Source organism: Aotus nancymaae, unplaced genomic scaffold (genome assembly GCF_030222135.1).
Source record: "Aotus nancymaae isolate 86718 unplaced genomic scaffold, 86718_ANA_hifiasm-v0.15.2.pri h1tg000002l, whole genome shotgun sequence".
Lineage (NCBI taxonomy): Eukaryota > Metazoa > Chordata > Mammalia > Primates > Aotidae > Aotus > Aotus nancymaae.
Genome location: NW_026988413.1, coordinates 16,036,799 through 16,055,907, shown reverse-complemented (window position 1 = coordinate 16,055,907; position 19,109 = coordinate 16,036,799). Strand labels below are relative to the sequence as shown.

General features: G+C 45.4%; 1 protein-coding gene across 1 annotated transcript in view; it reads left to right on the top strand.

Moving 5' to 3' along the window:
- The window catches only part of TMEM178B (transmembrane protein 178B), a 413,427-nt gene extending 407,428 nt beyond the window's left edge, over positions 1–5,999 (top strand). Inside the window, exon 4 of the mRNA XM_064372844.1 lies at positions 772–5,999. Within this exon, the coding sequence (XP_064228914.1) occupies positions 772–1,022 (251 nt within the window). The 3' untranslated portion in view covers positions 1,023–5,999. The remainder of the gene's footprint in view (positions 1–771) is intronic.
- The last annotated feature ends 13,110 nt before the right edge of the window (positions 6,000–19,109 follow it).

The following is a 19,109-nucleotide window of genomic DNA, read 5'->3' as shown; positions in this document are numbered from 1 at the left end:
CAGTTTTCTTATTGGAGACTGATATGAGTAATATTTTTTAGAGGCTGTCCCATCATCAGTGTTTGTGAATTTCCTCATAAAAGTAGGGTAGATGATATTAACATTAATATGGACAATGCATGTTCATGGGTGAGAAGTCATGAGCAGGATTCCCAGTCTTTTGACTCTGCCTCCCACCTTGTAAAGGATCTCATAGCATTAACATTCCAGAGGGAACACTCTGGGAAATGTCCTATAGAAAAAAAGGAAAATATTTCCAGGATTTGGAAGAATTGTTGAACAGATTGAAGGAAAACCTAATATTGTGTAAGTCATTATGTATTAGAAAGAAAAAAAAAGGTTTCTTTTTTCTCTCTGTCTTTATAGAAGTAACAAACAGGAGATGTTTTCCATGTCTCCAAAGAAAGACAATGAATTTAAAATGCTTTAGGACAATGAACTGAATGCTTTTCTGCCTCGCTCTACCCTACACAAAATGCTCACGAGATATCTATTTAGTATCTTCCCAAAAGAGAGACTTCCCAAGTGTGTCCAAGACTGAGCCATTATTGGAGAGGGAGGAAGTGATGATCCTTTAATACTATTCTCCTCTCCATGAACATTTCCAGATACTGATCTTGGTAATAACCTGCTCTTACCTGGACTTCCTGTTTTCTTCCTACTCAAGAAAATTGAAAATGTAATAATCCTAACCTTTCTCTTTCTCTCTCCCTCTCCTCTCCCCTTTCTTTCTCCATTTCCCCAACCCGTGTCTTTTCCCTTGTCCTCCAGGAACCTTCTGCATCATTTCACTGTGCACCTGTGTGGCCGGGATCAACTTTGAGCTGTCACGCTACCCACGTTACCTGTACGGACTCCCCGATGACATCAGCCATGGCTATGGCTGGTCCATGTTCTGTGCATGGGGGGGCCTGGGTCTCACACTCATCTCGGGATTCTTCTGTACCTTGGCCCCTTCTGTTCAGCCTGTCCCGAGGACCAACTACCCTAAATCCAGACCCGAGAATGGGACAGTGTGCTAAAAAACAAACCCATACATACATATATATATATAAATATATATATATAATATACATATATAAAACAAAACTAAATCAAGACGATGCCAGTGCCAAGGTAGAGTTGAATTGGCTCAGGCACCTGCATCTCGCCGGACTTTATGTTGCCTCATCTCTGAGATGGGGAAAGTGTTCCCGTCCTGTGGCTCTTCCATCAGTTTTGACTTTTGGCTTCGTGGTCTCTTGAAGACAGAGCGAACACCACCTCTTGCGACCACGTCCTGATCCCCATCACTGGCAAGGACGGGGTGGTGAAGGGACAGTGACAGGGGTCTGAGGCGGCACAGATGTAGAGAAGGAAGTGCCACCCACTGGGCCAACAGGAGAGGACGCCGCCCCCCCCACCAGTCATATCACAGGGTAACAAAGCCCTTAGTTCCTAGAATGGAACCAAATCATTGAGGCCATTTTCAGAATCACTTCTCCTACTCTTCCTGTTCGGACTTCCTTCCAGGCCCACCAGCAACACACAAGGAGTGGAAGAGAAAACAAACTGAGAAGGACGTTTTCTCTTTGCTGCCAAACTTTTGGACAATGTTTCAGAGGTGGGAAGGGAAGAGAACATGCTGAGAGGCAAGATCTGCATCAATGAAAGGACGCTTCGGTGGATGCTCAGAAAACCCAGTCTTACCTTCCAGCTGCCTTACACCCAGTGAAACAAGAGGCCACCCTGTCCCCAGCCGCACCTGCACTCCCTGGGCCAACTGGAGCCTTGGAGTCATGCTGTGATGTGTGTGTGTGGGTGTGCGTGCATGTGCACTTCGGGCAGTTTCCTTTTTTTCTTTTCTATCTTTTAAATGGAAATACTGCATTATGACTGTTGTCTCTCTATCACTGTAGTGGTTTCATGGCCCCAGATAGAGGCCCAGAGACCTAGAAATTGTCATGAGGGGCAGGCCTATAAGGGTGCCAATTCTGCAGCTACAGATCCCTGGAGGCGTGTGTGTGTGTGTGTGTATGTGTGTGTGTGTGCACGTGTGTGTGTGCATGTGGTGGATGTTTCCTGAGTGTGGGGTTTTATTGTTTGTGTTGTGTTTTTTTAAATTATTATTTTTGGTACAGCTGAAATTTCCAGAGGGCAGAACCAAGAACAAAGCCACTGGGCCAGAGGACCCCCGTGGTTCTCCACATTACAGCTCTGGGACTCTGCAGGATTTAGCCCTCTAATTTTGGAAGTTCAAGACACAGCTGGGCACATAAGCCATGAGAGAAGAGGGGGAACACACGGTTCGGGAGGGAGAAGGCGTGTTGCTCTGGTTGCTGTTGTACAAAAGCATAGACCAACGAGACCTTCACTCCCCATTAGAGAAGCTGTCCTTTGTCACTGGACATCTGCCCTTTCCCTAGGGGTGACCTCTGTATGAATGAAAGGAAGTGGGTCACATGCAGAGAGAGCACCTCCATTTCCCATGGGCTCAAGTTTGTATGATATTGTGTAAATTAATGCAGAACTCCTGACTCTTTCCATCCTCTTTCTTTCCCTCTTGATATTCAAGGCCATGAATCCCAGAATAGCAGTCTTAGTGGCTAGCACCCAAACAGAGGTGGAATAAATCCACCCCAGTGTCTCGGGCTCATTTGAGCAAATTAGCACTGCAGGTGCTGGCGAGCAAAGTCAGCCAGAGAATTGTGAACGCTCTAGGGGTGGGACTCTGCTGGAGTGGGCTGGAGCCACTCACAGTCATCTCAGTGACCCTGCTGGTGCCCAGCAGCCCTGGGGAGACCAGGCGAAAATCCCTGAGCTGGTGTAGCCATGGTCAACCCTGTAGCAGAGAATCCCATTGTTTCATAAACAAATATGCTTTGGGAGCTTTGCCAAGCACTCAGCAGCCTTCCTTCCACTGCTGTGTGATCTGCTTCATTTACCTGTCTTCCAACCCATCTTCCCACCACCCTCCTCCTCTTCTCACCTACTAACCACTTACCTTCTCTCTCCTCTATCTTCCACCTTCATCTGCTCCTTTGAACTTTGTGTGTGTAATTCATATCTGGATATGATATGACATCTGATGTGTATGAATGGGGTTGAATGCAGGTCTCTCCGTATGTGTATCTCTCTGGTGCATTTTGTGTACGTTTGTGTCGGTATGCACCTGCACGCAGGTGTGGGTGCACTACTCAAGATTTCCTTACTGAGGACGCTGGTCAGCTTCTGCAGAAGGTCTCGTGTGTGAGTTCCTTGTGTGTGGGTGTGCTGGGTGATAGGGTAAGGTGTGCAACGGGAGAAGTTGTTAGCTTCCAATTGGGGTTCTAGGATTATTTTTAAAATAAAGGATTTATTCTATGAGAAGGGAAATAATTTTCAGGAAAACCCAGTTTTTCAATTGGGCATTTTATTTTTAATTTTCTTTGAAAAGTTAGATTTCTCCCTCAAGGGGAAGGGCATACTTGGGCTTAAGGAAAAGTGAAGAAAAGTATCTCAGATTGAGAGGCCTTGTGTCTTCCTTCCAAGTGTCCTGAATGGGCTCTGCTGAGGAAGGGACAGACAGGTGTCCATGAGCATCCATTTGGCGCAGAGGGCTTGTCTATGCCCACACTGAAATCCCAGCAATTTCCCAGTTGCAGGAGAGAGGGGGAAAATTCTAAATGGGGAAATTTGCTATGAACCATTTAAACTTTTTGTAAGTAATCATGTTTGAGGATGCTGGCTTACAGACCTATCATTATTTATATCCTCTTTTTTTAAAATCCTGTACTTTCAACAAGTAGATTATCTGCTGTATCCAATTACTTATCTTTGTGACAGACCTTTAGCAAAGCTTACTGCATCCCTTTGAAATCTTGAGTGTCCCAGGAAAGATGTAAACCACCTGGGCTCAACTCACCATCCGCAGAGCAGGGGCTTTGAGTGACTTCTTTGATAGTGGGGCAGATAAGTACAAACACACTTTGGAATCTGATCCTGCTGGGAAGCAAAAAAACATGCCCAGCCACATGGCCAGGATACAGGCCCCGTTCAGAGGGCAAGTCCTGGCCAATGGGAGGACTGCCAGGTGACCTTGATCCCTCTTAGCATAAGGGCTTGACCACAGATTAAAACATATGACTCCAACCAGTTATGGAAGCTCTCTGGCTGTGAGGGAGATGAGGAGGAGGAAGAGAGGAGCCTCGATTTGTGAGGCTCTGTAGGTCAGACTCTGCTAACTCTAAATCAAACCCTATGAGGGGATGTAGGGCCAATGACCTCACCGAAGTTGCCAGTCCCAACCCTAGGTCAAGTTCAAACTTCTTACTGGTATATGAACATATATGTGCTTTGAGCTCCATGCAAGTCAACCTTGAGCCTGTGGCCCATTGCACCTCTTATTTCCTTCCCTACCCTACTTCATTGGGATTCAGGAAAGTGGGGTGTTCTACCAGGAGAGAGGTCCCATATCTTTCTCTCTTTATTTTGGAAGTTATGATTTCTTCTTCTGTTTCCTTCTCTCTCTCTCTCTCCACTCACTCCTACTTTCCTCCTGTGTCAACTTTGGTCAATTAAGATAGATAAATGATTCATCTGTAGAGAAGCTCCTAGACTCCAAGCAGCCCCCTTCCTTTGTGGCTGTAGGTCTGTGGCTCCCTGGCATCAAAATATGAAAAATATGATCTGTGCCTGTTCCAGCTTCAATCCTCCAAGCCTTAGCTTTTCAACAACCCTACCCTTTCAACTTCAGGGATCATGGAATCACAGAGACTGGGCAGTTCCTCCAAATCTGTACAAAGCCTTCCTTAAGCGCCCTGAGCCCAGGTGCATATCTTTCCATCAGGGATGAGTGGTCCCACCTAGCAATGCTTGCCTCTCCTGTGACAAGAGGGAAGGATATCCCAAGACTCTGAGACTGAGCCCCATATCTCAATATTCATCCACACTCATGATAAGATGCCGGAAACAAATGCACTGTGTGTAGCTGTCTTGACTTAGTGGGAGGATGTGCTGCTTAGGTCTCCAAAGATGCCTACCTGGGTCAAATTCAGAATAAGGAACTCAAGTACATCACCCAGAGGCATTTAGAATGGACTCTCTCTTCACCTGGCTTATGCACTGAGTATTAACTGATTTTTCAAGTATCTGGAGGAAGGAGTGGGAAGAAATACACTCTGGTCATCCTTTGGTGTGGTTTATGGGGGATACTTGGTTGATTCTTGTAGTTAAAGTGAAGCTTCTTTTCTGAAAATGTTCCCTCTCTTATGAGGACTTATCCATCCCAGGGACACACACAGACCTTTCCAGGGAAATACGATGTCTCAGAGTGAGAGGTGATTTCAGTGCAGATAGAAAGAGCTGGTCCACACTAGCGGGTTGCCTTCCATGCCATCTTCCAGCTGGTGTGGGATAGAGTAAGGGGGCAGATTTTTAAGAACCCCTCCGGAGTTGACATACACATGTGATTCTGGTTTCTGTTTCTCAAAGCTCTCGATGTCTAGGGCTGTATTTGCCCTCTTTTCATTGATGCTGCCACAATGCCAAATGTTTCTTAAACCTTACTCCTAGTTCTTAGAATATGTGATTACTGAGTATTGGGTTCCTTTCCTGAATAATACCTTCTCATTGTAGAAAGTGAGCAAACTAAAATACAAAAAAGACTACAAGATTGTTCATAATCCAGTCACTCTGAGGCATCCACTGTGGGCCCAATCGAAATGGTCATGACCTCAAAACTTCCCCAGTGAGTGCTCGTCTCTGGATTGGCAGCTGGGGCCACATGAGCAGTGCACAGCCACAGAACCACACTGGTCTGAATCGAGTTGACCCTGTGTTCCTGGCAGCAAGAGTGCAGGGCCCTGAGCCCCCAAAGATAGCAAAGAGGCCTAAAAGTTTAATGCCAGGCCTTAAGGGCAGGATGAAGCAGGGATAAAAGATTTCTATTTGGGCCTGTCTGCCTGCTTCCCTTCCTTTCTTCCTTCCTTCCGTCCTTTTCTTTCCTTTCTTCTTCCTTCCTTCTTCTTCTTCTCCTTTTTTTTTTTTTTTTTTTTTGGCAGATGCCATCTCAGTCTAATTATAGGTGTAAGAATGCTGAAGCCAGAGTAACTCACTCATTAAGCTACACTTGTATAACAGTTACTGTAAATTTCACTACAGCTCTGCACTAAAATGATTTGTGACTCTGGGCACTGTGTCTTCTCCATACTTGAACTTCCTCATCTACAATGAGGACAGTGATAACACCTTACCTCATGGTATATTAAAGGTGACAAAGAAATTGCAAAGTGATTTGCAAACATGAAGTGTCATATGAGTTATGTGTGTTCTAAGTATCCCTCAGAAGAGCTCCCACTGGAATGGAATTCTTCCATCAAGTGTCTGTGCCTCGCTGCTGAACGATAACCCGGAGTGCAAGGTCATCTTGTTGCTGAACAGGGCTGAGCCTGTCCCACTTAAGCACACTTACGGGATTCCATTCTTCATTCAGGGCCCCCAGAGAAACTGGCTCCTTATTTTACTTTACCTATTCCTAGACTTCCTTTTGTCCAGAGCCAATTTTGCAAAGGGCACTTTTATCCATCTCAGCTATTCCCAGAGGTGACAGAATGAGTAAACCATATGGGGCAAATAGCATATATGAACTAAACCAGTTAACTATTAACCAAGGCACATGGTCAATGCCTTAGTATTTTTTTAACTCTCCTAACATTATTTCTAGCTGTATATTCCCAAATGGAATGAATGGAAGCAAATCAGATTCTGAAAGGTTTCAGTGATCTTTCAAGTTTAGGATGAAACCAAGTTTCAGGGAGTTGGGATCTTTCTCTCGTAAGTGGCTGAAGCCTGTAGCTGCATTAAAAACATAAAGATTCTTATAAGGAAGCCCGTTAGATGGTACATTCACTAAGACATATCTGGATGTGATCCTGTTTGGGAAAAGCAGAACCCTAGGTTCTAAACAGGAAAATAACGCCCTTCCCGAAGGATCCTCACACTTTCTGCTCTGCAGCGGATCAAGTGTCCATGTGAGGGTGAGACTTCCTCCAAGGGAAGGGAAGCCATTGCTCCCTCTATAGATAGAGCCCAGCCAGTAACGGGGGAGCCACCCAACTGCAGGGGGGTGTATGTTCAGGTGTGAAAAACAGAAAGCTGGGTCTGAACATGAAGAGTTGCACAGCAGTAGCTCCAAGAAGCTGGCATCTCTTTGGCAAACACCAACCTCGGCAAATGCAACTCCTACTCTTCATTCCCAAGGACCAGGTGTTGCTCCTTAAGGAACTCTGTATCCCTCTCTCCTCTCCAGAACCCCACTCCTCCCACTGGCTGAGCTTTTCCTTTCCTTTCCGGGTCACCCATAGACCCTCTCCAGTCTGTCTGTACCAGTGCATCTGTGTTGTGAGCGTGACGAAGCCTTTCCTGTGAAGAGCTTTCACAAACTCATTCATACTCCTTCCCCATTTCCACCCATGGTGTGACTGTTTTGCTATTCAAGACTATCTGTAAAAATGTACAAATAAAAGTGGAAACTGAAAATAAAGGGGAGGGAGATTGAGACGAAACAAATGCAACGATGTAGCCCTCAGTTTTCTGAGGACTTATGTGGACGGCCCTAAAATCCTGACTTGGGGCGGGCTTTGAAGGGAGGGATACCATTGGCACAGGAGGATTTCTCTGGTTGTTTCTTTCACAGTCACCAATGTCTGCTTAGAACTCTCTGTTCTAAAGGTTTTGCCTGTAAAGTAAAATATACTTCCCCAAAAATAAAAACAAATCATCAGTGTTTGGAGGGTTATGGCAAAGGTCAACACAGAGAGCTGACTCTGGGGTGGCATGAGTGGCCCTGCCATCGGCTCACTCGGGGCCTCGGGGGAGTCTCGTTACCTCACCGTGTCTCCACGTCCTCTCAGCCAAATGGGGATCAGGGGCTTGCAGGGCTCCTGGGTGCCCAGTCTCCTTGTGTATTTTGCTGCTATTTTTAGAGAGACTTTGAGCCCTTGCCGGTGTGTGCTTACTGGGTAGAGGTCATTTAGGAGACGTTTTCTCTCTGCTACCCCCAGCCCCTGCTTTCGCCCCTCAGAAAGTGACGTCGCACTAACAGCCAGTTTGCACTCAGAGTCCAGAGCCTTCTATATACCTTCTCATTCTCAGATTCCTTTTCCCACCCACTTTGACGATCTCATTTTACTATCTATCTCTACTGACTGAGCTTTGCTGCGCTGGGCTGGGGTAGGAGGAAGAGCATCCAAGGAGATGACACTTGTGAATTGCTTTGTGATTTATGACTCACCATATAAATGTGGCTTGCAGTGTCAGAAGCAGGGAGTCTGGCCAAGGGATGCTACCAAATAAGAATGAAGGCAGCAGAGGCAGTGGTGGCATGGAGGCAGTAGGCAGAAGATGCGGGTTGGGAGCAGAGGTAAGACGAAGGGACCTTTGGGAAGGACAGATGGCAGAATCACCAGAGAATCCTCAGCAAGGCAGCCGAGAAGGATCCTCAAAGCAGTAACCCTAAAATAATAGGAAGTAGGAAAGAGGAGCAGGGATTAGGTAAACCTGCAGCACAAACAGCTGCCTCCCTGCAGGACTGAGAAGACCAGCTGCCCCAGAGAGAGGAAGCACACCGAGCTTGGCCAGTGACCCAACCTCTCACCACCCCATGATTCCAGGCACCTTCAGTCCCAACTTTCCTCTCCTCTGCTGGTTCACAGCGATGACCTATGGGACCAGCTTCAGGAAGGTGGTATAGACCAGCGTCATCCAATGGAACCATGATGCAAGCCACATACGCAATTTTAAGTATTCTAGTAGCCTGATTTTTTAAAGTCCAAAGAAAAAGCTAAAATCAGTGAAATTAATTTTCAGACTATATTTTAACCTAACATATCGAAAATAGTATCACTTCAACATGGAATCAATACAAAAAATTACTGGGATATTTTACATTCTTTTCTCCAAATGAAGTCTTCAATATCCAATGTGATTTTCCTCTTAGAAAAAACACCTCAGTTCAGCCCAGCCCCATTTCTAGCGTTCAGTAGCCGCACATGGCTACTGGTTGCTGTATAGGACAGCATGGATTTAGGTTCTTCATTAGGAGATGGATACCGTGGTCCTCTCTAGTGGGTCACTCACTGTCATAGCTCTTGTCATAGCTGATGGAGGCAGGAGTGAGTCTTGCTGTGTTGGCCTAGAGTAGAAAGCACAGAACTATGTCGAGGCTGCTGTCTAAGTCTCTGGAAGTTCTGCTTCACCTGCTTAGTAAGAGGAGGTGATCACTCCTGTGGACTACGTGTCCCATCTGTCCCCAGAGGGTGTTGGCGCTGCCCCAGCCATGTCCCTGATGACCTGTCCAAGTCCTAGAGGCCAAAGCAGGTCACATTCTTCAGCTGCAGGAATGTCAGCTACTGCCACCCCTTTATCCAGATCCTTTTATCATACAGTGGGAAAGGGGCTGGCAGGCCTTCTCTCTGTCAAGAATAAAGATCTCTACAACATTTCGTTATCTGGTCCAGTCACCTGCTAAGATCATCTCACCAATATTTGGAACTGTTTTCTCAATCCCTTAATTTTCTTAAATATTTATCTCTAAGTCAAATGCTAAAAAGGAGATACCCTGGGAAGGACAGTGGCCACAGGCAGACTGGGTATCCTAGGAGGTGGCAGTGACGGTGACAAGTTCCACCCCTGCACTGGGACTCAGCCCACCATTGCCTACCTCTCCTCCTTGCCTGGAGACCTTCCTTGGGATTGAAGAAACTCTTTTGTTTGCAAAAAAGATAAGTGTTGAGATCTTGATGGAGAGAACGGAATAAAATGCAAGAAGCCAACCCCTGGGCATTCTCAAAGCATTTCCACGAGTCAGTACGACAAAGTTTGATTGATTTAAAATATAACATTCTGAGCCCTGTGTTACTAAGCGAAAATGAGCTGATTTGGTGAATACGTTTTATATAAGGTCATTAGACAGGGACCATAGCCAACAAAACGCTTGAAGGCCTGGAATGTTTATGGCCCACCAGATAATTGCTCAGTCAATATAAATTTATTTACCTTTAATTTGCATAGTGCTTTCTGATTGGTCAGACAAGGAGTGGCATGTACTGCAGGATTCTAACAACGCCTCTGCCCTTGGAGGTAGCAATTCCTGTGGTTATTGGTGCTAAAATAAGACTAAATATTATGTTAATTTGTTCTGATACGATGTGAATAAATGTGTTGTTTAATCTTAACAAGAATGCTACATCTTATCAGATCTATTGTACTGTCTGTTCCTTCTCATAATTAATTAATTACAGGAAAGGTGATCCAAACCAGATCTTGAAACTATTGTGATATTCTGAGAGGTAAACATTATCAGGGAAGTGGGAGGGGGGGATGAAAAGGGAAATTGCCAGGTTCCTGTGACTTTGAAAGGACTGAGGAAGCAGAGAGCATTTGGGGACTTCACTGAAACTGACTGCATCTTGCAATTTTCTTTTTGGAATTGGCAGAAATATTGTATTTCCATCGATTGAAGATAAACAAGTGTCTGGTAATTAATTAAACGACTTGTTCATGGAAAAAATAAAAATAAATAATCTGTCAGTTGTGGAATGTAAACTGATTAAACAATTAAATAAAGAAGATTATGTTGTGTGTTTTAAAGGATTGTGTCTGCTTGGGGGTAGGAAGCAAGATGGGAGAGGGTGGAGGCTACAGTATTTGATGGTGAAAGGTATTTTTCCCTCAGGTTCTGTATAGAAAAAAAAAGTACAATTCTTATGTAGCCGACCAGCTGAAAACTTGAATCCAGAAAAAAATAGACAGCAAACATTTCAATCATGCTAAGGCCAAAGGCACATGCTTTGAACGTTGGGTGAAAGAAGAAAAAATGGAGAGGGATTCAGAAGAGAACAAGAGGGAAACTGTTGTTCTTTTTTTCCCTATTACTGGCATTAATAACTTGTTTAAAAAGACTTTATGAGATGCTGGAATGACTGATTACATTCTAACCCCTCAACCTGTTTCCCAGTTTCCAGTGAAGAGAGAAATTTCTCTCCTAGTCTTCATCAGCTTTGTCGCTAACTGAGTCACGGTTCCTTTCCGCCCATCTACCTCTTAAACGGTTCGGGCTCACACCTGGGTGGAGGCTAGGGGAGGAGGGAAATGGACTGGAGAGGCAAGTGCTCTGTAAAGCGTAGTGTGTCTCAGCCAGCATCTCTGGTTTACAGTGAAAGAAACTGGCTATGTCTGACATAAGTGGGGAAGTAATTTACTGATGAGACACGGGTAGCTGGAAGCCTGTAGGACAAGCAACAAGAAACGCATGGCTGAGCAGCCAGAATCGCATCTCCCACTGATCTGGACCGTGTGGTCACCACTGCTGGACTCTGGGCACCACAGCTTGCCTGGCTGCTGCTACTGCCCTGAGACCGTATGGTGCCACTTCTGCCGCCACCTCCACCAGGATGAATCCCCAGCGCCCTTCTTCTCTCAGGCAGTAGTTCCGGCATCAGAATCCCACATGGGTGCACCATGTAAGGAGACTGAGAAAACAGGCTTAGAGCCTTTTAATCTTCTCTCTTGGGTGGTCAGCTCTGCCTCCCACCAAGATTCATAAAATACACAATTCCCCAAACCTAGATCTGGGCAGCCCAAAAGAAGAAATGTCCATTAGAGGTGGGATGGCTGAGGGAGAGGAGGGATTCCTGAATGAGAGGTATATTGCTGCATCTCCGTGTGGTAGATCTCAAGGGTGGCCAAGTGGGTGTGGCATAAAAAGGATGGTGATTAGTGCCGTGGCTGGTCTGTGGAAAGATGGGCACAGTGCTAGACCTCGCACAAGAAGACCTGTGAGGATTTACTCTGATATAGAGTAATATCAGCTGTGGAACTTTTTTAAAAGGGGTATCCTGGAAGTAATAGAAACAGTAAAACATTTCAAAAGTAACTGCAGGTCAAGAGAATGTGTTTTATAGACTAGATGAGGGGAGGGTTTTATAAGTGGAAAAGAACTTGAAGAAATGGGAGAGCCCCACCCCAGCTTGGTAGCAATGTTCCTTAGAAGAGAGAAATAATGTCACACCTGTAATCCCAGCACTTTGGGAGGCTGAAGCGGGAGGATCACGAGTTCAGGAGTTCGAGACCAGCTTGGCCAACATGATGAAAACATGTCTTTACTAAAAATACAAAAATTAGCTGGGCATGGTGGCAGACACCTGTAATCCCAGCTACTCAGGAGGCTGAGGCAGGAGAATTGTTTGAACGTGGGAGGCAGAGGTTGCAGTGAGCAGAGATGGCACCATTGCACTCCAGACTGGTTGACAGGGCGAGACTCCATTTCAAAAAAAAGAAAGAAAGAAAGAATGGAAAGGAAATACCACTGATCTTAAGAAATGAGCAAGAGCTTTTCACCCTTGCACCTTCCAGGGAAAGCAGGAGGAATTGAAGAGTGTGTGTCCCAGCCTGGGCAGGGATGAGTAAGATGGGGAAGATGTTCTCACCAGGTCCTGGGACTTCTATGCTGTGGCCTTGTGACCTGAGGGGTGGGTGCAATTGCCAGCAGCTCTTTGAGGCAGAATGACCCTATGCTCTATGGACAGCCTCAGGTAAGCCACAAAGAGACATTCTGTTCTCCTTTTTCCAGTGCAGCACCACTTTGATTTCCATGTCTGAGATCAGTTATGCAGTCCACAGAGTTTAGCAGAGACCTGGGTTTATGGGAAACACACCTACTCCCCCTCACCTTAGCTTCAGAGCCTCGGCACAAATGTTCCTAGTGAGAGCTGTTAAATAATTGCAGACAGGCGATTCCAAGAGCTGTAACCAAGCCCTCAAAATACCCAGAGTGGCTCAGAGAGGGCAGTCTCCTCCAGGAAGCCTTCCTCCCTGGACACCCACCTGGGCAGAGAGCTTTTCCCCGAGCGCCGTGGCAGCATGCTGTGTCTCTTGTGGTGCTTAGCACCTCCGGATGTAAGTATTGCTTTTCTTGGGATCCTCGAAGGCACTAAGCTGACCTGAAGAGCAATGATTGTGATTTATTCATCTTGGTATCCCAACAACTAGCAGGACCTGTTGAGAAGTAAGTGCTCAATAGGTACTTACTGGTCGGAACCAAACTAAAGCCTCCCCCATCCATCTCTGAAAGTTGATTCTTTTCTTTTTTTTTTTTTAGACAGAGTCTCACTCTGTCACCCAGGCTGGAGTGCAATGGCATGATCTTGACTCACTGCAACCTCCGCCTCCCAGGTTCAAGCGATTCTTCTGCCTCAGCCTTCCAAGAAGCTGAGACTACAGGCGCACCCCACCACATCTGGCTAATTTTTTATTTTTAGTAGAGACAGGGTTTCGCCATGTTGGTCTTGATCTCCTGACCTCATGACCCACCCATCTCGGCCTCCCAAAGAGCTGGGATTACAGGTGTGAGCCATCACACCCAGTCCGCAAGTTGATTCTTAATGGCTGGTGTTAAATTCTTCTTTAGAGTTCCCCAAGACCATCCTCGGATTCAATGATTTGTCTGAAGGACTGACAGAACTCAGAAGAGTGACTATACTTAGGGTTATGGTTTATTACACAGGAAAGATACAGATTACAATTAGCAAAGGCAAAAGGCACGTAGGGCAGGGTTCAGGGGAGACCAGATGCCAGCGTCCTATTGTCTCCTCCAGTGGATTTCAGCAGACAGCGCTTAATTCTCCCAGCAATGCTGTCAGACAACATGGAAGGAGCATTAGTAATGGGGAAGCTCACCTAGCCTTGGTGTCCAGGGATTGTTTAGGGATGGGGGTGTTAGTCACCTAGGCATGGAGTACCTATGTGGCTAACCTTAGTTATTCAGTCTCCAGCCCTGTCAGAGGTCAAACTGATGATCCATGGCCAAGGTCGCCACCGTAAGTCACACTGTTAGCATTAACTATCTAGCAGGACCCAAGGTACAGCAGGTGGACAAAGGCGCTCTCATCAGGCAAGATATGCTAAGTGCTCTATGGAGATAATTTAGAGGTGATCTATCTCCAGGAGCCAGTCAAAGGCCAGAGCTCCCCTGGGATGTGCAGAGTTGGGGTAACCCAAGCCCAGAGCTGAGTCAACCCTCTATTGCACACTGAGCTATGTGCTGAGTCAGAGCAAACAAAACACACTTCCTGTCCACATGAGAGTTCCTCCCAAGTATTCTAGATTCCTTCTCTTTCCCCTTGACCCTCTACAGACAAGCCGGGCCATGGCCTTCTTCCCTGGGGAGGACCATTATGTCTAGCGGTCTCCTTTCTCTCTGCTTCTTCTCAGGCAGCTCCCTGTGCCCTTCACAAGAGGCTGAGGGTAGGGGGATGAGGGTGGAAAGAGCACATACTTGGATCTTTAAGCAGATCTGGATTCAAGTCCTTCTCCATACAAGTTGTGCCACTTGGCCTCCTCAACTTGTGTCATGTAAAAATAGGTATTCCAACACCTCTGTCCCACACCACTTTAGAAAATGGAAGAGTTAGCAAATAGGAGAGTGTCTGGCCCAGAATTCAGTAACTGTTAGGCTCCCTTCACCTCCTATGCACAGTTTGTCCTTTCTCTTTCTTTATATATATATATACATATATATATATATATTTTTTTTATTGCATTTTAGGTTTTGGGGTACATGTGAAGAACATGCAAGATTGTTGCATAGGTACATACATGGCAATGTGGTTTGCTGCCTTCCTCCCCATCACCTATATCTGGCATTTCTCCCCATGTTATCCCTCCCCAACTCCCCACTCCACGCTGTCCCTCCCCTAGTTCCACCGCACAGACCCCAGTGTGTGATGCTCCCCTCCCTGTGTCCATGTTCAACACCCGCCTATGAGTGAGAACATGCGGTATTTGATTTTCTGTTCTTGTGTCAGTTTGCTGAGAATGATGGTTTCCGGGTTCATCCATGTCCTTACAAAGGACACAAATTCATTGTTTTTTATGGCTGCATAGTATTCCATAGTGTATATGTGCCACATTTTCCCTGTCCAGTCTATCATCGATGGGCATTTGGGTTGGTTCCAAGTCTTTGCTATTGTAAACAGTGCTGCAAAGAACATTCATGTGCATGTGTCCTTATAATAGAACGATTTTAATCCTTTGGATATATACCCAGTAATGGGATTGCTGGTTCAAATGGAATTTCTATTTCTAGGTCCTTGAGGAATCGCCACACTGTCTTCCACAATGGTTGAACTAATTTACACTCCCACCAACAGTGTAAAACTGTTCCTATTTCTCCACATCCTCTCCAGCATCTGTTGTCTCCAGACTTTTTAATGATTGCCATCCTAACTGGCATGAGATGGTATCTCAAAGTAGTTTTGATTTGCATTTCTCTAACGAGCAGTGATGATGAGCATTTTTTCATATGTTTGTTGGCCTCATATATGTCTTCTTTTGTAAAGTGTCTGTTCATATCCTTCACCCACTTTTGAATGGGCTCCTTTTTCTTTCTTATCCTTCTTCCTCTTCTTTTTTTTTTTTTTTTTTTTTAGTTGGAGTCTTGTTCTGTCGCCCAGGCTGGAGTGCAATGGCATGATCTCAGCTCACTGCAACCTCCACCTCCCGGGTTCAAGCAATTCTCCTGCCTTGGCCTCCCAAGTAGCTGGGATTACAGGTGCCCACCACCATGCCAGGCTAATTTTTGTATTCTTAGTAGAGACAGGGTTTTGCCATATTGGTCAGGCTGGTCTTGAACTCCCAACCTCAGATGATCCACCCGCCTTGGCTTCCCAAAGTGCTAGGATTACAGGCATGAGCCACCAGGCCCAGCCTAAGAAGTATTTTTGAACTGAAACCTGTCCAGTGTTTAGTGTCCCACAGGTACCCTACTCACTACACCCGAAGCGGACAGCAAATGTACAGTGGATACATTAATATTTTAAGTGCAAACACATTTATTGTATTCAATCACTGTTTAATCTTTGCAACTATCCTATACAGGTGTAATAAAATCATGCTTTGAAACATTTTTAATTCAGGAGAGGAGAAAATCTGGGATTGAAAATACTCATTCCCCCTGCAGAACTCTTCCTTTGCTAGAAGTGACAGAAATGTTCTAGAACCTTGCTACTCCTCCACTGGTGGTTCTTAAACCAGGAGCATCAGCATCACTTGGGATCTTGCCAAAAATGCAGAATCTTAGGCCCAACCTCAGATCCACTGAATCCGAATCTTTTTAACAAGACCCCCAGAGGATTTGTGTACACTGGTCTGGGACATTCATTTACCTAGGTGTAGCTTGAAAGATTGCTTCAACACTTCTGCTAGTTTTTGTTTGTTTGTTTTTGTTTTTTTGTTTTTGTTTTTTTCCTGAGACAGAGCCTTGCTCTGTCACCCAGGCAGAAGTGCTGTGGCTTGATCTTGACTCATTGCAACCTTGGCCTCCAGGGTTCAAACAGTTCTCCTGCCTCAGCCCCGCAAGTAGCTGGGACTACAGGCACACATCATTACACCTGGCTAATTTTTATATTTTTAGTAGAGACGGGGTTTCACCATGTTGGCCAGGCTGGTCTCAAGCTCCTGACCTCAGGTGATCCACCCTTCTCAGCCTTCCAAAGTGCTGGGATTACAGGCGTAAGCTGGGCTCAGTTGCTAACATATTTTATCTAGAATAAAGATCACAGTAGGACTTCGAAAGACAATGAAAAAAATTAATCAGTCTGAGGTTTCAGAGCCACATCAGAAAAAGTATCCATTTAAACTAATATTCATAGAAAAACCCTTCCTGCTGGGTCTAACTGATTTTTAGGGTAAGTGCCAGGGGAACAAGGCCTAATGAGCAGGTGTCAGGGAAGCATTAACTCTTCAGTAGCCTCAGAGAAGGTGTGCCTGAGACCACACGGGTTTCAATCACTACGGGAAAGCAGGCTTGGGTAGTCCCAGGAGAGAAGCTTGCTTTTGCCTCTTCCTGAGAAAGCCTGGACCATGTGACTAAGTAGATCTGAAGGATGAGGGAACTGGAAGCCATCATCCTCATTGTCACCTCTTTTGTGTTCTTTGTGAGCTCGACTGCAAAGATTTCATTCATGACAGTATAACTCACAGTTACACACAAGGACTCTGGAGTCAGACCACTTGAGCTCAAACTTGGCACCACCTGCTAGTGGTGTAACTTTGGGCAAGATATTTAGCCTCTCTGTGCCTTACTTTCCTCCTCAGCAAGTGGGGATAATAAAAAATACAACCTTGTTGTGAGGATACAATGAGTTAATCTCTGCCACATGCTTAAAACAGTGCTTGGCATATTAGTAGATAGATACTATGTAAGTATTTATTATTAAAGAGTTAAAAATGTCAATGGCCTGTGCAAAGTCCCACTGGCTAATGAGGTGATGCGACTCTGCAGCTGCACTTAAAGCAGAGCCTTCATAAAGAATGCCAGTGGGAAAGGATTGTCTGTGGAGCAGCACTTTGAAGTTGATGATGGCGCCGGTCATCTGGAGGTAGTGGGGAAGGCCTCTCTCCATGTCTGGCGGCATCACTGGCTGGGCCTGGCACTTCCCATGTCAGGGTGTGATGCCACTGATTGGGCTGCAGCCCCTATGGTGATAATATCCCTAGTTCTACCCCCTGTCTGATGGCTGGGACTGCAGCCAGACTCCCTCTACATTCACTCTGGGCTTCCATCTCTCAGTTGTTTTAGGAGACCAATAAAGAACCCCGCTTCAGCTTGTATGTTCATTGCAGTACTATTCATGGTGGCAAAGATATGGAAGCATGCTACATGTCCATCAACAAATGATTAGATAAAGAAAACGTGGTGGTGCCTGTACCCGATGGAATACCATTCAGCCATAAAAAGAATGAAATGATACCTTTTGTAACAACATGAATGGAACTGGAGGCCATCATCTTAAGTGAAACAAGTCAGATGCAGAAAGACAAACACCACATGTTCTCAACTCTAAATGAGAGGTAAATAATGTGTATACATGCACATAGAGGATAGAATGCTAGACAGTGGAGACCCAGAAAAATGAGGGGGTGGAAGGGCAGTGGATGATGAGAAATTACTTAATGGGTACAGTGTACATTGTTTGGGTGATGGATACCCTAAAAGCCCTGACTTCGTCGCTATACAATCAATGCATGTGACAATATTACACTTGTACCCCACAAACTTATACAAATTTTTAAAAAGAGCCCTGCTTCAGAACCTTGCCAGCCCCCAGTGAGGTAGCAATGACTGTGAAATGAGTTTTTCAGATACCTTCAGTGTCCTCATGTTGTTGCTGACGTGTGAAACAAGGGGTTAACTAGGGCAGGGGTCTCCTTAGCGTTTCCTCCCTTGGTTCCCTACACTGCTTTTTAAATTTTGGCAATGTGCTATATGGGGTTAAGATTAAATAATTAATTCTCCCCCTCCATGGCCTTTGATCTACAAGAAAACAAATGGAAACAGAACCAACACTACTTATAAGTAGAATTGTTTTCTGAGCACGTATTTTGTGTCAGGCACAGTCCCAGGTTATAGGGATGGAGCATTGAACAAAACAGACAAACCTTTGCCCTGAAGTTGCTGACAGTGTAGTGTGTGGTAGGGAGAGACCGATAATGAAATCAGTAGCAGTCAATGTGGTAATAATATAGAGAAAAACAAATCAGGGAGGGGGAATGGAGGTGCTAAGGGTGTGGTTTTAAATAGGGACAGAAAATGACGCTCTGTTAACAACCAGAAGGAGGTGAGGGCAGGGGGAAAACATCTGCACTCTAGGGGCATAGATGCTGTGGTCCCTGGGTCAGACTTTAGGAACACAAGGCAGAGGGTGGGGGAATGGGCAAGGGAGCAACAGAGCCCATTCCAAGTCAAATGTTCACTGCATCTTCACGCCAACATGCTGTTTACACAAACTGTGGGACTCAAATTGCGGTTTTCACCACACTGTGATACTGCTGAGCCATTATTTACTCTTCTTTGTGGCTCAGCTTCTTAGTAAAGGATGGACCTACTAATGAAATGCAGGTTCCTTTGGCTCCTTTCAGCCCTGAAAATGAACCACTGAGACTGATATTCAAGTATATTTTTGAATGGAATTAGCTTATCTGGCACAGTAAATCCCAGTCCACCAAAGGTCTTCTGCCATCTGTATTAACTCATGCTCTCCATCTGCAACAATGAAATTCCATTGTTGTGTATGTACTTCAAGAATTACCAA